General features: G+C 42.3%; 1 protein-coding gene across 1 annotated transcript in view; it reads right to left on the bottom strand.

Moving 5' to 3' along the window:
• cntln (centlein, centrosomal protein) overlaps positions 1 to 12,572 on the bottom strand; it is a 103,100-nt gene that overhangs the window by 46,915 nt on the left and 43,613 nt on the right. Inside the window, exons 14-16 of the mRNA XM_042485352.1 lie at positions 4,830 to 4,930; positions 1,477 to 1,574; positions 1 to 530 (exon numbers count right to left, since the gene is read on the bottom strand). Coding sequence (XP_042341286.1) covers positions 1 to 530; positions 1,477 to 1,574; positions 4,830 to 4,930 — 729 coding nt within the window. The remainder of the gene's footprint in view (positions 531 to 1,476; positions 1,575 to 4,829; positions 4,931 to 12,572) is intronic.

The raw sequence follows: 12,572 nt of genomic DNA, 5'->3' as shown, positions 1-12,572 counted from the left end.
CTATCTGCGCTCATGTCCTCCCACTCGTCCTTAGTGGGACTGGGGCTGCGGCCTTGCCAGCTGATGGCTTGATTGGGGCTGACTGTTCGGTGGCTGTGCCGGTGTAGCAGACCTCTGAGCCGAGTTGTTTTGAATTTGACCTTGCTGCTGATGTTGCTTACGATCCCGCCTGGTCGTGCGGGTGCTGCTGCGCGGTTCCTATGGAAGTCCCTGGCTGCTCTGAGGATCCCCAGCTCCTGTCTCAGCTTCAGCAACTGATGATGAAGCTTGGTAACCTCTTTTTGGGAGGCTGCCAATCGGCCTTCTAAAGCCATAATCTCGCTGCAGTGAAGCTCCCCCTGGGCCAGGGCCTGGGCCTGCGCTGCCTCTTCACGGACAGCTTCCTGGGTTCGCAGATGATCCAGGGAGGCTTGGAGTCTGCGGCAGTTGTGGGCCAAGTCTTCCTTGGCCTCAAGTAGCTGCTCTTTCTCTTCCCTCAGCCTCTCCGTCTCCTCCTCAAGGGACACCATCCTGCGCTCCAGCTGTTCAATCTGAGGGAATCAAAGATATGGGGCCTCAGTGGTAAAACATGGTTCGTTTTTTCCCGTGCATATCTGTCATTTTTACCATAAATACTCTAACCGAGCACTCGGCGTTTGCAATGTTAGTAAAACAACAACCTGCCATGTCTAAATTAACCCTGCTGTCATTCTACGGTGTGTATTATCAGTGAATATTTCTATGTGAAAGGCCAGTTCCTGGTTTGACCTGTGTGTGGTAGCATGCACACAGTGCATACAAACTGTGTGTATAGCAGAACCATAGAGGGGAGTGATGCCCCACTCCCCAGCCTGGCAATGCCACGGACATTTGACTGGCACACCCTTACCCTGATCGCCCTCATAAAACAGGAGCACTTAGTCTATTTGTTAGATCTTTGGTGGAGACTGTTTAAGAGAACACTGCATGCCTGCTGGGTTTGTGCCTCCAGGCAATTTTTCCCTTTTATTTGGTTCTCACTCTGCCCGCTGGTGAAGCCTGGTACCTTTCAAACAAAATTAGATGACTATCCCCACTCTTGATGATTCACTGCCATGAATGCAAAAGGGGGAGGGGGGCATCTTAACTCATGCAAGCAGGAGTTTTTAAAGCATGTGCGCACAAATGTGCAAGTACATATGCAACCCACCAACAGCTCAGATATGACATTCATGTTAAGTAACTGCATTTTCTGAAGTAACTTAGAATGGTTTTCTCTTCTTCACCCCTACAGTTGTAATTTTTCGCTGTAAGAAAAACAAACTACTTTCTCCCTGTCACTTGCCTGGAAATGAAATGACAATATCACAGACTCTCCAAAGAGTAGAGAACACTTCTGAATTATTATCGATTTAGAAAAAACACATTGTTTGAGTGCCATTGTGCGCAGTTAAGGCTCTGTAGGGTTTCTTTTATTAGCAATGACAAAGAACACTTAGTGACGGCGTAGTGCTGTACCTTTTTAAATGACTGTTCCACTCGTTCTGAAGAAACGGAAAGCTTTTTCGGAGTGCTGCTTTTGACCTGGTGCTCCTCCACCACTTTGTGAAGCAATTCTGCAAAGGGGAACAAAGCCCGTTATTGTGACTTGATGTGTCAAACTCAGGCTGCTCAATCAATAAAATGATAATAAAGAGGGTACATTAAATCAATTAGCCTTACTACAGTCTAATTTCCTTCCTAAGGTCCAGTTTCTTTTTTTCTTCTTATGTCAATCAAACCAGAGGGAACACAGAATCACTGATGCTGTGCTCAGGCAGAACTGAATTTTTCACACTGCTAAAACGCACCTTCTGTTTTTAAAATTTTATCAAGTGGCCTTTTTATCTCCTGATTAAATGAAGAGTGTTTTATATAGTAGTCCACGTGGAAATAGGAAAACAGTGTTCAAAAACACACAGTGGTACATGCTATGTGCAACCTCTCTCTAGGGATCTTAAACAAACGAAGAGAAGTGCTTGAATCCCTCGTGAACACACAGCCCCAGGCTGCACTGCTTTGTAGTCCACTATGTTTCCCCAAAGGACAACTAATCTCCGCAGACTAACATGCTGCTTTATTCTGAGAACTTCAATAGTGGCCTTGGCAAACATATGAGTTAGTCTTTATGATAACAACAGAATGCATGCAGAAGTCAAAGTGCTCGGGGATTTGATGCACACATATTTATGTGCGCATACACAATCCGACGAGCCTCAGTGTCACTGTTTGGCACACAGTGGAGCAAAAGTAGCGATACCTTCTCAGCTCAACTTGATGCAAAGGGCAACACAAAACAATATAAAACTTTCTGCCTTTCATTCTCTCCTCTTAAACATTTATGACAGGACGACCAAAATAATTTGTACAATGAGGCTGGAAACATTAAATATTCACGACCTTGACTTTTCAGGTCAGTTGATCTTTTGGAGAGCGAGTTGGAAAAAGGGGCCATAGAAGGGAGAGTAAGAAGAGTGAGGGTTATGTTGTAAGGAGCTGCTGCTCCCTTGCTTTGCATTTGACGCTTTGCCCAGGGAAGTTTGTTACTTTGAATTAGCCTGCTCTTTTGTCTTCCCAGCATGTCACATTCAATCAGACAGAGCACCAAATAGGACAGGAGGGCTGCCGTGTTCGCGGGGTACATAACCAGGTTGGGAGACAATTATCCTGCTCCGGCACTGGTGGCTTGGGAGTTGGCACCTCAGCACTACCTTGATAAGAAGACATGGTGGCTCCCTAGTCACCCGCAGTTGGAGGAGGTCCTGGCACTGCGGCATACATTAACGTCCCTCCCACGTCTCCTCATGGGCTGCAGCACAAAGGCCCTGTTCCTTTCATCTGCTGCCTTTCGTTAGTGTGATCCTGGCGTGAGCGTTTCAACCCTCCATCCCTTTGATCGGGTCATAGAGGTTCTTCAGGGGCAAATGTTGTGGCCATTCGAGTTTTTTTTCTTAATAATGTTCAGTTTAATTCCTATTGACACTAAACATATTGGTTTTAGTTCAAATATAAACATTCAAAATGATATCCGAGATGATACAGCCTTAATGAGTTGTTGTGAAACAACATTTTAAGTGAGTTTTATATTTCAAAAACAGCTAAATAATACACGTTGAGGAAAAAACAGAGGTTGCTTAATGGCCTAAGTTTATAATATACTTAATGGATGGCGTTTTAAGCGTGGTATTGTACCAAGAGTGCATTATTTATGCAGAAAGAATACAACAGTAATATTAGTGGTTACATGGGAAGAAAAAAAAAGCAAGAGTCCTGGGGAGCACATTTTCTAAAGCTATTCCCTTCACTCTGAAAGGCTTTTGTTTCAGTATTTGATTTGATTCTTAACTGATTTGAACTGGAAAATGATTATACATAACACAAAAAAACAAGAAAGCATGGGCTCTTGTGTAACATTTATATAGCGATTATTTGTCTGACAAGCTGTAAAAATAAGTGTCTCTCCTCGAAAGGCTTATTTCTAAGTATTCCTGACTAGACTGTCAATAAGAGAGGATCCACTATTTTAATTAGTGCCATCCTTTAAATCACAGGCTCCCATCTCCAACAGACACCATCATTGGTTGTGAAGAAAATTAAAGTGATGGAGGACAGATTTGATATTGAACTAGTTAATTAAGGCTGGTGTTTTCGGTGGTCAGCGTCTGACAAAAGGTTGCAGATTGGCTTAAAAGCAATGTGCTTTTTAACATTGGGAATGATATATGCAGACAAGACGAGCACTACTTGATCTCTCAATCAGTTTGCAAGGAATTGATCAAGTCTTAATTGAGTTGTCGTATTAATTCCACTGGGGGTTGTCTTATTAATTCTGCTCTCTAATACACATGGCCCAGAGGTAAGAGGATGACTTGAAGGTGCTGTCATGTTAAACATGCATACCGTGCTGCCATTACTGGTGATACTTCCAGTGTTTTTTTCTTTTGTTTGATTTTTTATTTGTTCTTTAAAGGAAACAGACACTTCCCCCAATAAGAATTCCTTCAGTTTTATTAATTTAGGAGGCTTTTACCAGGAGCTGAACTTCTAGCAGAGGTCTCTTCCTCTCCAAATCAAACAGGTTAGGAGATTAAAACCAATAAAAACACTGAATGAAGCAGTTTCACAAACAAATGCTGTTTGAAACATCTCAGCCAGGTAGCTAGCCCAGCACATACTATGTGCCCTCACCTGTTTCCATATATCTTAATGTATGCTCACTTTATTTCTGATCCAGAAGTTCAGGAGGTTTGACCAGGAGCCAAATAACCACAGAGGTCTCCTCCTCTCCAAAACAAACAAACTCAGTGATTTAAAACAGAAAAATACAGTATAAAGCAGTTTCACATTTAAAAAAAACCCAATGTTTTTCTGACGCACGTGTAGGAGGAGCTGCTAAATGCAGTGACCCATGCAAAAACGCAAATGGCCCTATCGAGACCAGCTGTTTAGTTTGTCTGTTCTGGGCAACTGCAGAAACATGGCAGTGCAATATTGCAATCTCCATAAATATCTCTAAAAGTTAACAAAAACACTACAATTCTTATTTTCAGGTGATCATACACTAAAGAAAACATAATTATTACATGGTATTCTATTTCTGCTAATATATCCTGCACACTGGACCTTTAAGCTCGTTAATCACCCTTGGCTTTGGAGAGAGCAACACTGTATATTTTTGCAAGAATAATTGTGTAAAAGTTAAGATGACAAATTCTTTACCAACAGAAGGGGAACAACAAATTTTTAAAAAAGGCTGCCACAAAACAGATTTTAAAGAGTCATGTTCCCCCAAAAATTAAAAAGAAAAAATATAAAAGAAAAAAGAGGTTCACCTCGGTGTTCATCAGCAAGACACAAGTGGAGCTCCTTCACTGTGGCCCGGTCCATCGCAGCCTGGACTCGCAGCATGTCCAGTTCTTCTTCCACGCCGGCTCTGCAGTCACACACATAATGAACTTTTCTTCACATTTCTCATACGTCAAATCTATTCTTCGACAAATATAAAATGCATAAACAAAATATGAAATAGATGAATATAAAATCACTACCAACACAAGCGCTGTATAATGAGTATCTTTTTAAATCTCCACAAATATCACTCTGGATTCCACTGTGGACTCCATTACTGTAGAAACTTTTGTTACACATTTTAACTTGAATCTCATGTACTGGCTTTCTCTTCCCAAAAGAAAAGACGACATGGTGAAGAAATCTACTAATTAAAATGCTTTTTAATTCATCTGGAAATCAAAGTGACAAGCAACATGAAACACCAAGGTAGGAGAGTACAGTGTGTGTGTGTGTGTGTGTGTGTGTGTGTGTGTATCATAACAGACAAACACACTGGAAAGTGTGCCCAATTACCTCTCTGCAATTAGCTTGATTCCTGCTAAAGGCTAATTATGTGGAGCCATGCTCAAGACTTTGCACTTTCAAGTTATTATTAGGACCCCAACTGAAGTCTACAGAGGATACACACAAGCCCGCTGAGACAACCACACCTGAAACACACACCTAATTTCCCTCCCCTCTGCTCCACAGAGTCAGAGAGAAACACTGGAAACAAGCTCCTGCTACTGGTGGCATTCTTCCCTCAGTTAACCTCATTACAACAGTAGGTCTTCCTCCTGACTGACTTCTTCAGGCATGCAGCGAGTGCAGCCCGCACGATACACTCTGAAGTGTTTGAGGAGTTACAGGGCATTTGTGGCTGTGGCGAACTGAAATGAGCATAATGGCAATTAACTCAAACTAGACAACTGTTTCAACCCATCTAATTTTGCTAGATCAACCAAGAGATTTTTCCATACATATGCCAAGAAAATGACTTGGGAAAAGTTATCGCCATAGCACAGGGAAGGAAAGTAATTAGCTTTTTAGCCCACACAGTCCAGTAGAGGCCTGGTCTAATGGCTGACCGCAGCTTAAATAAGTACACAAATGACTCTCCCTGAGGGGGGGTGAGGAAGCAGATGGATATGTGTCGCTCCTCTATAGATTTTCCTCCATAAATGAACTCAAGTCGATGAGGCACCGGCACTGCCTTATGTGTCCAAGCTGTTAATGGGACAAATGAGCTGAAATATGCAGTATGTGAAAGGAGCCTGCTCCATCTCATGTTTCTCTTTTATGCCTTTTCGGATACTGATGGTATTGACGCTAAACCAAAGTTCATATGCAAAACATTCAATTTTGTTGAAGGATAAGCATACTTTCTGGGATGGAGAAGGGATTAGATTGCAGATTGAGTTCATTGGCCAAGAGCCTCCAGTTTCACATCATAACAGTCTGGAGATGGAAGACTATTGCATCCTTGTTCAGGAACACTCAGTTGTTGCAGTGTGTGTGCACCAGTTGGCCACAGACAGGGGAATTAGCAGAGCCGGGGATGTTACAAGGCTGGTAATACAAATTTGGTGACTTATTTTCAATATTTGCCAAGGTTATTTAGTGAAAGTAAAAATAAATGCAAAACCAAAACAATTAATTTGGTTGGGTGATACGGCCTAAATATAATGAGATATTTTTAGGCTTGTGATATACGCATATCGCAATACACAATCTATATCTTATTTTGGAATCTCCTTGAAACTACTGTAGACTACTCAAATACTAAACTACTAAAGAAGGTTCTGTCATGACAATGTTAAATAGAGTACTGTTATGGAAAAGGTAGATAGACTATGAATGTAAAATTAAATAAATCACAATAGAATCCCCGGTGCTGTTATTTTGAAGCGTACGGCTAACCTGAGGTTGGATGTGTTTCTGTTTTTGCTGTGAACTTGTAGTTCTAGTCAACAGTAGTGCAGTTAGATGTGAGGAAACAGGAAAAAACTGACTACTCTCCGCTCATATTTATAAAATCTAAAAGTCACAATGGTGCTCCTTTATACTAGCGATCAACAGATAAAAATCGCCCTGGCTGATTAATGGGGCCCATATTTGGCATTTTGCCATTTATCTGTATTGGCATTTAGAGTGGAGTATATATCAACGCTTTTGGCTAACTTAGTCAATAATAGAAAATTTTCATTTGCATATACTGTTAAAAACAACCAGATCTTTCTACAGTGTGTACAGTTTTGTACAGCTTTTCCTAAGGCAATATGTTAAAACAGATTTCAAAACTAAGATTTTGTTTTCGACAGCACAAAACTGATTCCCTGTTTGCTCCAATCCTCCTGTCCTGTCTCACTCCTCACACTTTACTTCCTTATGTGAGTGCATCATTTGATAAACAGGTGCTTACTAGTTTCAGCCTATCAGGGTCCTGATGATGGATAAAGAATCACTTCGAGAATTTGAAGGAATGTTTTGTCATGATGTTAAGGCTGCAGTAGCACTGAGCTAAATCCTAACCTCAACGAGCTGTTTTAGATCTGCATTACATTACAGTTACCTGCACCTGAACCAAATTCGATTTCTCCATGTTAGACTGCCTGCAATTTATCTGATCCAAAACCTGTTATATCCTCGCTTTCACAGAGGAGAAAAGGTTCTCCTCAGCCAGACCTTCTATAGAGTATTTCAAGTCTTTTTTCCTATAAAGCAAATGAAGCTAGCCGGACAATTTTCAATTCCCTCTCAACTTGCCGCTTCACCTAGGGTGGAATAACACTCAGCAGGCATAAAAGCAAAAGAGGTTTCTTGGCAGAAACCAAACTAAAGGCACCAGACAGGTGTTATGTTTGGTAATGATGTGGTCTGCAATGTAAGTCTGTGTCTCACGCCGCTCTTTTGGCCCCATTTTGAAAACATTTTCTCTCTCGTGCAGCGCTAGAACTTCAGCCCTGAGCTATCCACTCCGTGTCATTTGATCTCGTCTCTACCAGTGTTGCACCTAACACAGCTTAGAGCACAAACTGCCAGCCTCCATCCACAAGGGTGTACAACACAACATCATCTGCGGCAGCCATTGTGCTTTCACATGCCAGCCTCCTCTTGGTTTCTCGCTCAGCACATAAAAATACACAGGAACAGCAGGGAATAGGGTGAGAAAGCGAAAAAACCTCTGGCATTTTTATCGCTGGGGAAAGATTCTTGTTTTTGGGGGGTGTAGGGGGGGAATCCCCAATGGTTAAACTCAAGCTGGAGGGCTGTTCAGTCATGGAGGGAGTTTGGGTAGATAAGCCACTGCTGTCAGCAGAAATGGTGACTGGTGGAGTTTACATGGCTCAGTGCGGTATTTTAGCTCTGGGTGATGCAGCAACAGTGAGTCTTTAAGAGTTTGGCTCTCCAGCCACAGGCCACTGATATGAGATGTTAATGGGGATTCATGTAATAACCACTGGAGGAAACAAGCGAGGATGTCCACAACATTCCTTGTTTAAGAGGCTTGTTGATGCTTCTAGGTATCCTAATATGAAATAAGACAATATCATAATGTTGCATTTATTAAACATGAGGACCAAGTAAATACCACTTTCGCAGTCAATGACTATTTGAATATGAGAGGACACAGGCACATAGGCACATTACTTTCTCTACTGTATTTGTGAATAGTATTTCTGAGGTTTAGTTCTTTGAAATAACTGTGTTCTTTGTGCTCTAATTTTATCTTGTTATGGGACCAGCTAAGACTTGATGGTGCACTGAAGCTTGCAACATAATTACTAAGTGTAAGTTGTTTTTTTTTCACACAATAATTAATTTACCAAATAATTAATGAAGGAAAAACCTTAGTTGTCTGATTTAAAAACATGCATAAAACATTCTGTTTTTGTGTGTGTGTGTGTGTGTGTGTGTGTGTGTGTGTGTGTGTGTGTGTGTGTGTGCGTGCGTGCAAATGTGTCCCTCCTCCAACTAAGCCCTGGTCCGGGGGGCAAAAGACTCTCATTACTTTTAATACCTTTTAGCAAATCGAGATGAAACGAAAAGAAATAGAGGAATATGAAGAACATCAGGGTAAACTTTATTAAACTTAATTAGTGTCAACGTCGCTTATTGGGGAGGTTCACGTCCATAATGGTCACTCTCTACAGAGGAGCTTTCACTGCTGCTGCACTGCAAATGATCTCAAAGGCTTTTTCCCCAGTAATCGCTGGCTAATTTATGCTTTGATGTCGTCTGAGTATAGCATCTTAAGTCTGAGGGTGCACTGCATGTGTTTATTCTGTTTATGGGGCCTAAATAATCCCTGCCTCTTTTTACCAACAGACCTTTAACAACAATTAACAAGCATGGACATGGAGTGCCGCAGACAGATGCATAATGAGGCAGATAAAATGATCCCACTGCGAATTTTCAAGCCCACCCTGCCTGGAGTTACTTGCCAGCCATCTACTACAAACATAAGGAAATCTCAATCAAAAACTATCCTTAGTGTCAACTAGGTTATTTGTCTGTGTCTTTTGCCCGAAAAGCACACCAGCATGTATCTTAGAGATGCTCTTAAGTGGTTAAATGTTGAGAGACTGGTCTTCATGTCAGATGCTGTCAATCTATTACCACATGAAGACATAAATGAGAGGCTAGTTTTATTTAAGGATTGGTTGCTCACAAATACCCATTTTCCACCAACAATAGTGTGAATATGCAGGTTTTTTTAATGCAGAAAACCAAATAAATACGGACAACAGACACCTTTCCCATTGCCAAGGCCTGCTGTCAACGACTATTTCTTTTTTAGTTATTTTTTACTGGTGTGTAACATTTGACATCATGAACATGCCAGAAAACAGCGTCAGTAAACAGGAGAGGAGAGTATGCAGATCTGTGAAAGTGTTAACGTGGTTACTTCTTTTTGAAAATCTGTTATTTATTCAGTCTTTCTTTCAAACTAAGTATTGATTAATATAGAATGACTGACTCTTTAAGGTCCAGTATGTAGGATTTAGGGACATCTATTGGCAAAAATAGTATATCATAAACATAACTATGTTTTTACTTGTTTATAATCACCTAAAAATAAGAATCGTTGTGTTTTCATTAACAAAAAGCACTTGCTCTAGATAGTTGGGCAAGGTATTGGTACTGGTCAGTACCTTTAAGGTATCAACCAAAACAACTCCGTGCCAAGAGGTATCGAAACGTCTCTGGTCAAGTAATTGTCTCTCTGCCAGACAAGGTGGCTCTCTGTTACAGGTATCTCCAGAGCTGCTATCCTTCTGGCAAATGTTCAGTGCTACAACTGCCTGATAAGCACATACTACACAGCTGTTGCAGCAGCTAATATCCAATACCATTTAACAGTTCCAACAAACTCATACTGACACCAAAAGGGCTAGACTCTGTTGTTAAACTCCTTGATAGAAAGCCTTGCGATGCTAACAATTAGCCCAGTCACTGCGTGTGTGTGCGGCTGGATGGACTTTCATAATTTCCTCGGTGTGAAGCTCACACTCAGCAGTAGCTGCTGCTTTAATTTCTCTGGTCCCTGGACGTCAAAACCTTAATTCAACAAAATATCAATGTCTAACAACAGTGGTGGCCAGTTGGGTTGTTTTGAAAGGATAAAGAGAGGTGTCAGTACACTGGGTGCCGTAATCCCTAGGTGCAGTTAAACAAGTGTCATGATGCTCTCTTTCTATCTATCTGGTGACTGAAGCAAATAAAAGTCCAATTACTTGAAATTTTATGGTATACATGCCACTCCATACACATTAAGGGCATCTAATGAAGTACTCTATAAGTATTGCTTTAAAGGTACCGGTATATGTACTGATATTGTAATTTTTTTTAAACAATACCCAGCCCTAATAGATAGGGCCATTTGTTTTTTCACAACAGCCTGCGTGATTCTTCTACACGCTTGGCACATGGGTGAAGTTTCAGCTTTACAACCTCACCACTAGATGCAACTAAAGTAGGGAAAGCAACAGGGTAGTCAAGAAAAGATGAAATCTTGAGATAGCTAACATTAATTCCATTTTAATCTACGTCAATATCTGATTTTTTGCATGGATTCATTAAAGTGACAGAAAAGAGACTGACCAGTGCGCAGATTAGAAGTTAAACTTGTCTGCATGCTTTTGGCCATGTAGTACTTGTCTTTTGAAATGTACACAACAAATAATATGCATCTCATCCCTCAAATCGATTTCTACATTTTTCTTGTAAAAGGTTGTCAAAGAATATGCAATTTGTTGCTTAATGCACCCTTAAGTCATTAGGATTAGCCATGGGACAGCAGTGTATCAGCTAAAAGACCCGACAAACAGACCTGTTTAACCTTTTTGCTCACCCTCTTACCCAAGTGCAGAGATTAGAGGGGGGGGCTGGGCTTCATAACTTTCTCCTAACACTTTGGGGACCCACTGTGCAGGACTTATCCCAGCAATATTCATTCAGGGAAACGGTCATTTGGGCCTTAAGACGGTGTTTTACAAGTGCTGTTTTCAGAGGAGGTGATAGGGAGCATCTGTGCGCAATATCATGATGATAAGGAAGCGCGAGACTCTCCTCTAAAGCCAGCCACTTGGCATTTAGAGCATTATAAGAGGCCTTTATTTGGCCCTAAATTCTTCAGCTGCCAGGAGTTAATTACCCATTAGTGGATCATTGCTAACACTTATCTAGCATAACCTTCACAAGCACAATCATTATAAATACGATCAACAGAACAACGAGCTGCAACTGCTTTCCCAAGAGTTTCCCTGGAGTTATGCTTCCACAAACTCTTGTTGTTGTTGCACTGTGATGGACGGACTTTTGCCTTTTTGGTTGCCTCTCAAAGGAGATTTGCATTGCTGTTTGGTTAAGCTGGCGTCGTCCATAGTCCCAACAACCTCATCTGTTCCTGTTCCTTCTGACAACAGAAGAAAATGAGGAGCAGAATAGAGATGGGCATTCACTTAGTTTAACACACTGAGTTGTACGTGTGTGCAGATGCGTGCCCTGGAACGGAGAGTTTTTCTAAAGCACAAGTTTAAAGACCTCAGACAAGTTTACTTTGCACCAGCCACCCGGGTAAGGAGGGGCCCCGGGGGCGGGAATGGAGGAGATGAGGTGGAGCTGCTCAGGGGCACATGAAGGGGATCAACACTAACCCCAGAGGACAGGCCAGTTACACAGCTAGGAAAGAGGCCAGCCGCTCACCATCCCTCGTGGTTTCCCTCGCAGGTCAGTTCCAAGGACCCTGCACATTCACAGTAGTCTGCTCACCCCCTCCCTCGCCCCACCCCCAGACCATCCAGTGCTCAACTCTGCTCAGCTCTAGTCGTGGCCAGGCAGGCAGGCAGGCGGATGGACATCCCTTAACAGGCAGCATCGGCGGCACCAGGGCTGCTAGCCTGTAATTAGCTCGGACAGCTCAGGCTTGGAGAGAGGCAGCCAGGCTATATCATAATGAGCTCAGCTGGGATTAGGAGGACAGGGCAGGAGGGGGAGCAGAGGGGAAAGCGGTAGAGGGGGTGGGGGGCAAGTACCAGAATTCTGGCCTCAGCCTACTGCAGCATCACAGAGGGCCGCAGGGAGGCAACTGGGAAGACAAGTAGGAAGAGGAGGGTACAGAGGCACAGGATCGAGGAGGGAAGAGGTGAGGAGAGGTGAAGGCTAGGGGAGATAGGAGAGACTGTGGCTTTAGGCCAAGCTTGTGTAGCATCATAGAGGGTCAGTGTTAGTGGTACGGTTAT

Source organism: Plectropomus leopardus, chromosome 4 (assembly GCF_008729295.1).
Source record: "Plectropomus leopardus isolate mb chromosome 4, YSFRI_Pleo_2.0, whole genome shotgun sequence".
Lineage (NCBI taxonomy): Eukaryota > Metazoa > Chordata > Actinopteri > Perciformes > Serranidae > Plectropomus > Plectropomus leopardus.
This window is presented reverse-complemented; position numbering and strand designations above follow the sequence as displayed.